The sequence below is a fragment of the Acipenser ruthenus genome, chromosome 15 (genome assembly GCF_902713425.1).
Source record: "Acipenser ruthenus chromosome 15, fAciRut3.2 maternal haplotype, whole genome shotgun sequence".
Taxonomy (NCBI): domain Eukaryota; kingdom Metazoa; phylum Chordata; class Actinopteri; order Acipenseriformes; family Acipenseridae; genus Acipenser; species Acipenser ruthenus.
Window position 1 is genome coordinate 9,322,077 of NC_081203.1, and position 8,051 is coordinate 9,330,127.

Sequence of the window (8,051 nt, forward strand, 5' to 3'; positions counted from 1 at the left end):
GGCTGAATGACCTCCTCTCGTTTGTAAACTTTCTTATGTTCTCATGTTCTATTGTGTAAACACTGAGGCTAACACCTGTATTTGGTCAGTATTTGTTGACAGAGGTTAAGCATTTCGGGGGAAAACAATCTAAATACATTCTATGAACTCTAAACTATTAACACCCTTGGTGCATTTTACTGAGTTATTTTTTTATAGTAAAAAGTTATATTAGGAGGGGCTAATATATATACTGTTTATTATATCCTTACTATTATATACTGTTTATTAAACCCTTACTATTATATACTGTTTATTATACCCTTAATATACTGTTTATTATACCCTTACTATTATATATTGTTTATTATACCCTTACTATATTCTGTTTATTATACATTACTAGTACATACTGTTGCTACATCCCACTTCCTGTTTGTTAGTGTCTCTTTGTCGGAATATGTTCCACATCCTAACAGTTGTATTCTTTTTTACTCTCTCCAGATGTCATGGTTTGGGTCCAAACCTTCTCCAAAAGGTATTATTCGTCCCTCTGTGTCAGGTGCCCCGACACACTGGAACTGAATCAAGTTTGACACTTGGATCTAAGAACTGAAAGTGCCCTGGATACAGTGGTGTTGGTGTGTGTATGCATGTGTGAGAAACTTACACTAGAAACCAGAGCAGATCAACTTTCCGAGTGTTTCCAAATCACTGTTATTACAGTGTTTTAGTATGAGGCTTTACTTTTTTAATGAAACTGTTTATATCAAAGCATCATATAATGCAAATTATGAGACTCCTCTGGGGGAAAATGTTTTTCATTTGGGACAGATTGTGGTGACTGTTGGTAATAGGTGTTTGGATTCTGTGAAAGGTAATGTCTCTGGGTGCAGTAAAGGGGTGAATTTTTAATTGCTGTGATTTAAATAATGGAGAATCAAACAAATACTGAGCATCTTTTTTTCTTTTACAGACATGATTGTATGTTTGTGATTGTTGGGACAGATTTTATAGTTGCATCGTCTCCATTCAAAGCATCCTTTTTAAAAATGAGAAAAATAGGAAAATATTTCAGTGAAACCCCAGCTGTATAGTTAATGTATACACTGATACACTATAGATCTCATCCACAGACAGAATTGAAATACTGCCCTCCAGTGTACTACACAGCTTGATTTTATAATTCACTACATATTGATGTCCCCCAAATAGGTGCATGGCATTTAGGATGTATGGAAGAAATGAATCATAACTTCTTTACTTTTATCTGACAATTAGATTACCTTCTGGATTGAGGACATATCTCAGTTGTAGCCTTATTGGAGAAGTTAACCCTCCTTCATATTCGATTATCGTATAGGCATTTATCAACGCTAATCGATGCTTTGACGTTTTATTTTTCGAAATAAAGAACAAACATTAGTTTTTAACAGAAGATCCAATAACTAAAAACAGTTGTGCATAATAGTTAAACAAAAAGGCACAACTTGCATTCAAATTTGTACTGACCATTGGGCTGGGTTTATCAAGGTCAAGGCACCAAAGGGTCATTTGCAATTTTTTTTTTAAACTGTTCATCTAACACAATACTGGTATCAAGCCACTAGTATCTTTTGTTACTAGTCTTTTTTTTTTTTTTAAAGAATAAACAGTTTTTTTTTTCCAGACAATATTGTTCAAATTGCACTTTTGATAAATCTTTCCATACATGTGTTTGTTTCTGTTTTAGTTCCTGTTATTTCCTTGTCATTTTTGTAGTTTTGTTTTCAAATGAAACCATGTTCATATATTAAGATAACACACACCTGCTTGTACAGTATTCATTTTGTAACTGCTGCACAACCTGGAATGTGTTACTGCACTTACAAAACCAGCAATTAAAAAACTCAACATTCAGGATTCTCTCTGATTACAAAATTAGATTGGAACTATGCGGTATTGTAAAAATTCCTGCACAATCATCACTAAGAACCAATCAGAGCCCTTAGTTTGTCTGACATTTTCTAGTATTACCCCACAAAGATGTTGATTTGACTGGAAATACTAAGCATAGTTCTTACTGGCGTATGTGCATACGGCTATTGAAAGTGAACCTGCTGAGAAATCCATGAATGACACCTTGTATCCCAGTGAAATATGGATCTCTGCTGTGTATTACAACACACAATCAACAGGACAGCACAAACCGCAAGGTTAAACAAACCAAAAAGAAAAACAACACATTCTGCAATGCTTACATGATCTGTTTCAATGTAGCATGCTTTTTGTAGAGGGGAACTGCTACCCCCGTCATAGTGAATAGTATTTTATAATGTGAAAACATACACATTTTAAAATAAGGTTTTACCTGAAGATTTTGAGATGAGGTTGTTTTTAAAATATAATAATAAATAAATAATAATAATCGGGGAAGCTACAACATGTCTTCCTGCCTTGCATTTATGTAAAATACATTCCATATGAATATTTATATACAAACACTGTACATATAATACATTTATAAAACATTGGATGTGTACTACTTTGGTTCAAGCACTTGCAGTATTTACTTTATATTAGTATTTAACCTCCCCTACATATAACAGGAGAATTCAACTCTCACTAACCATATACAGCAAATGTATTTATACAAGTGGTTGTATATTTCAGCTAAGTTCAGCTGTATTGTTTTTTTTAATCATTTTTTAAATGTTGACGTGCTTTATTTCCTGAGAATTATACTGTATGAACACTTTCTTGTATGGTAATATTTACATACAGCTGTTATAGGAGGGCTAAGTTATTAATTGTAATTCAGGATGGACACACAGGCTATATTGAGATCTAACTAACTATATATATATATATATATAATATATATATATATATATAATTACACACACACATTTTTGTACTCTGCTCATGTCCACAGAGGAGGCCAGTGTATGACTCAGTCTCGTAGACTGCTTAATTGTATTATTCCAAAATATCAGTCCCCCTTGAATTAGAATATTGTGGGATGGCTCTGATACTGAGACTTCAGATGGAACTGAACTAGCTGCCAACTGGTTGTTCCTACTGGTTACGAGTATATTAATATAACTTATTTCAATGTTTATTTTAGTGTGGCCTGAATTCTTTTTTGTATTTGGTTATGTTTAAGCAAGAGCAGTGTGTTTAGAGATTGATGACTCAATGCACTTCGACATGTATAATATTAGCTGCCATGGAGACACCTATGTAAATGCATTAACTCACACTTCCTACCTTTTTTTCCCTATGTGGTGTTGTGAAGCTTGACAGGAATAATGTAAAAAAACTAAGATTAACCAGAAAGATGTGTTGCTTGGGAATAATTTGTAGGTGCTCTACATTCTTTTTTTCCATTAAACTCACACAGAATCTGTTTGTGTATTATTTTTGTATGTGAGCTTTTTGAATTTCAGAATCAAATCAAAAATGGTTGTTGGTAAGGCTAATAACGATGCATTTCAATTGCACAAATATGTCTGAGGTATCGGAGGAAATCCAGGATTTTGTTACGGGGGGTAAAGATTTTTGCAGCAAGGTTGTAACATGGTGGTTCAGAAATGCATTGGGTGCTGTGAGGTGCACAGTGACTGCTTTTTCTCACATTACACATGCATTGAAGGTTTGGGATTGGTTCAAATCCAGATCTCTCTATATACCCCTACAGTCTGGTGCTTTTGGATACAAGTCCCTAATATCTGTAAAACCAGACTAGAATGTCCTTTGCACGTTTCATCACAGTTGATCATCACAGATTTCGAGAGAAATGTGTAACTGACATATGGATAGACATTTGGCCGCCTCCACTAGACCCCTGTTAATGGAGGCAGTGTTTTTGGGGAAAACTAATTTCTTAACAATCCCAAACTGATATCACTGATATTTGTGCATGTTTACTATTAAACAATGATATGTTCAATCATTCTGCCTGCCGTTTTGGATTTCAGGTCTGATTGGTAGGCTGATCTTTTTCAACAAGTTTTGTGTTATTCTGTCCAGTAGTTTTTGAGCTACAGCACATTTTAAAAACGGGTGGTTTTTCGTGTAAGTTTGGTGCCGGGAGAGCGTTTTTTATTATTCACCTGTAGGTAAAAAAACTGCTGGACTGTTACTACTCCCATTTGGCAAGTTACAGCATCTAAGTAGTCTTTATGACCTTTTTTTGCGTGGAGACGTTTAAAAATGTGTATTTTAATATAAAAAAAGTACTTTTAAAAACGCTACGCATGCACAGTTGTACGATTTGGTAACTTTGTGTAGTTCTGACTGGACCTGTAACAATACAATCACTTAGGAACGCTCTCCAGTTTGAACCACAGCTGCCAGAAAGGCTGATCGTAGCTAACATTTCAAGCTTTTCACAAGTGTAACAAATCATCATATTGTACTGTAGAGAGTAAGTAAATAAATAATAAAAACCGTGTGTCAGTGATAGAAGGTGAACGAGTATTTAAAACCTACATGTACACTTAGGCTGAGAGACTGTGCGTCAGAACAGCTGTAAATAATGGCAAAACATTTCAAATAGGCGTAAAATGATTATTTACATTACATTAGGCTTACAAAAATCGAAAACTCACCCATATAATCACAAAAGCCAGAACTACTTACAAAAATCTTTTTTTATTTTATTTTATTTTTTATTTCTAACGTAAAATAAATAGCTGTACACTTTGATGCTCCAGTGTAAATACCATGGAATGTATAGAATTAAAAAAATATCTCGGTTAGCCGTCATAAAACAAAAAGATGGAAATGCCAAAATATACAAAACCATTTGAAACACTGTACTGTACAGTGATGCTCGTTTAGCACAAATACTGTAGTCAGGCCCCAGCGTATTTTTTACCTGTATTTATCAATTTCCTCATTAAAAAAAAAAGAAAAATACTTAGGACTTGGCTAGACATTTTCAGAGATGCAGAAGCACAGTCAAATTGTTCTTGCAGTTTAACAGTAGATTTATAGAATCACTTAAATTTAGTAAATACTGTAGAAAACTAGGCTACTCAATGGTTTCATTCACAAGTTGTAAAATTAAAACAAATGGATGCAAACTTTACTTAAGCGATCACCAGCAACAGATCACCTGACAGCATTCTGAATAAACGTTATGAACACAACAAACAGCATGATTACCAAAAACATTAAAAAAAAAAAAAAAAAAAAAAGTAGCCTAACATATTGAAATTTAGCTGGCTGCACAAGTATGCACTCAAACCCTGTTTAAAACAAAGTTGCCGATAACAAACCCTTCACAAAATGGTATGAACAGCTGCATGTCAATAGAATATTTAAATTAAATACGGTGCTGTATGAAGTTGATATTTACGCCACAAATGGAAGTAGATCACAGGGTCCACTTGGAATACACCGAAAGAACCTGAACAGACCACGGATGTTTTCTGAGAAAACTGCATTACTCATGGAATACTGAGGTAAACGCTTAGCAACACAAACTAGTTCTTCATAAAATCATAATAAAAACGATTTATTTTTTATTTATGTCTCATGTTCATGATACTGTATGCTGTATGGAGTATTATATATGTTTCACTAATAGATGATAACTAGCATGTTTTTGCAGTTAGAAAATTTTGCATACAAAAACAAAGCTGGTCTCATTACTGGATTGCTGTAGTGTATGATAAAGTCATGTGTTGGGATGCATTGTTTTACTTCGATCTCTTAGAACAGTCTTGTTTCACCTGCATTATACCAGGCTGGTTGTCTTTTTTTTGTGGTCTCCACTTCATGGGTTGCTGTACAACATATTTCCTTCCACGTGTGTAGGACTTTAGAAATTGATACTGTAGTAGATTCAGGTAAAAAAAAAAGTTGTTAAAATAACGTTAAGGTTGCAGTTCAAAATCACAAAAGACCAGTGCCATGGAGAATGAGGACCAAACTGTGCTTCTTTGTCTCCTTATTGTCATGTGAGTTCCTAGGAACAGCTGACGGCACACTATTCTGCATACCAATAAACACACCCAGGTAACGTTCTTCTGGGCAGTCGTGGTGATGCATAGGCATAATAGGGATTACTTAAGGTTGCTTGCTCCCATTTCCTGACTTGTGATTTTGAACTGCAACCTTAACGTTATTTTAACACAGTTTTATTACTGAATTATTAATCATAACATTGCTTTCTATTTGGAATTAATAGTACATTCACATAAACTGCATATTCTGCACAGCATGCCTACTAAGTTTGATCTTATAAATTCATCAGGATGTACTGTAAACTCTGCGTACAGAACGCCTCCTAAGAACATTTCGGCTTAGGGAACAACCTTGTGGTGAAACAGAATTTTCCCACTGCAAATGCTCTGCCTTAAGGAACAGGCACTTTGCTTAAAAGAACACCTTTTTGGGTCTGATAGCAACTATTTACTAAGTGATTCAAAACTGGTACAGTACTGTTTTGTAACTCAAATTCAAGTGGCTCATTCAGTCTTTTCAAAAGTGCGTTGTCATCACGAGTGTCTTGAGACACACTGATTGGTTTATTTAATCTTTCCAGAACTGCTGTCATTTATCATGGTTTATTCTGGCCACCATCAAAAGCAAAAACTTTAAAGGCTTTGAACATAATTTGTATATCATTCAAAGTCTGGGACTTTCATACAAGGACTCTTTTGCAACACCTGAAATGGCACGTTTTATTTCAAAGAACCAAAGACAGATTTCTATCTATGACAAAGTGAGGAGTTCCCAACTATTCTGTTCAATAATTTGTGTGCATGTCTTGAATATTTCTCCTGTATTCATAATCAATCTGAGCTGCTGCTGCATTTTTTAATGTGTAGGGGTACTGTGTTAATAACCATTGCATTTAAAGTCATGCTTGACTTTAATAGTGCAGTTTTACAACACTGTTGGGGTGCTTTTGTTAATTTAGTTTGTCAGTTTATTAGTGTTTGTCACTTAGTTTATTATTATAGTTTATTAACATACACTTGCCTATTGCATTTCTCTTATTCTGTTCTTTTAATATGTTGATGCATATGCATCATGACATAAGTAATAAATAGTGCATATCGAATTTCAAGGAGTTGGTAAGCAATCATACTCGCTGTGCAAAACTGGAAATACTTGTCTCATTACTCGGATACAGTTTTGACACTTGTTTAGGAACAAAGATTCCTATTTGGTGGGGTAATGTTACTGCCTCAGGTAGTAGCAGGCACGTTAGCTACTTGACCTACCTTTCACGACTGTGAAAGAATGTAGCAGACAAATACCAAGTAACTGCATTGCCAACATAGAACAGAGCTTTAATGGCTACAAAGAATGTTGCAAAACGGTTTGGTTCAAAAAGACAAATACACTGGGTTGTACATGAAAGTCTAATCCGGGACAACTTCTCAGTTAAGTAAAACTGAAACAGTTCTAGACATGTTCGAAATGTTATCATTGAAACTTTGCTTAACTTTCTGATTGTGAAGTCACAATAATTGCTCCTACTTCATTTCTTAAATCAGAACAACTGCTGTTTCTACCAAATATCTGTTTAGTCTTATTTACCTGTTGCTTTCATTTTTTGGAGATGAAGAAAAAGTTTGACTTTCAGCTTATAGTTCAGAAACCATAATGAAAATGATTGAATTAATCATTTATTTTACATTTATTCTCCATTTGAATTTTACCTCCTTGTGTAACCCTATTCAAGAAGACCAATGGGCAGCCTTGTTCCCACTGTTAAATCGATCGCCTCTTTTCACTCACCATACCAATCGTTTTTACAAAGCTACTGGACCCCAGGACTCAAGGGCCCATCTTGGCAAGTTAGCAGTGGTCATTGAAACACAATAAGGTGAACTGGACCCAGATGATTTTCCACCCTAACTCTCTGGGAATGCAAACACTAATGCAAAATCTCCATGTGCATCCCCATCCAGGATCTACAACTTGGCCATTTAAGCATGACTCAACCTCCACTGCAAACAGCAATGCTTGTTCAAGGTTAATCACTGGGAACCTGCTCATTACCCACAATACAATTTAACCTGTTTGGAATATATTTTCAATTATGAATATACCTTAAGACAGAGGCAATG

At 34.8% G+C, this 8,051-nt stretch overlaps 1 protein-coding gene across 2 annotated transcripts in view; it reads left to right on the plus strand.

Moving 5' to 3' along the window:
* The window catches only part of LOC117422622 (golgin subfamily A member 1-like), a 71,225-nt gene extending 69,439 nt beyond the window's left edge, over positions 1-1,786 (plus strand). For both annotated transcript variants that reach the window (XM_058987146.1, XM_058987144.1), the window contains one exon: positions 484-1,786. In XM_058987146.1, the coding sequence (XP_058843129.1) occupies positions 484-564 (81 nt within the window). In that variant the 3' untranslated portion in view covers positions 565-1,786. The remainder of the gene's footprint in view (positions 1-483) is intronic.
* Positions 1,787-8,051: the final 6,265 nt, after the last annotated feature.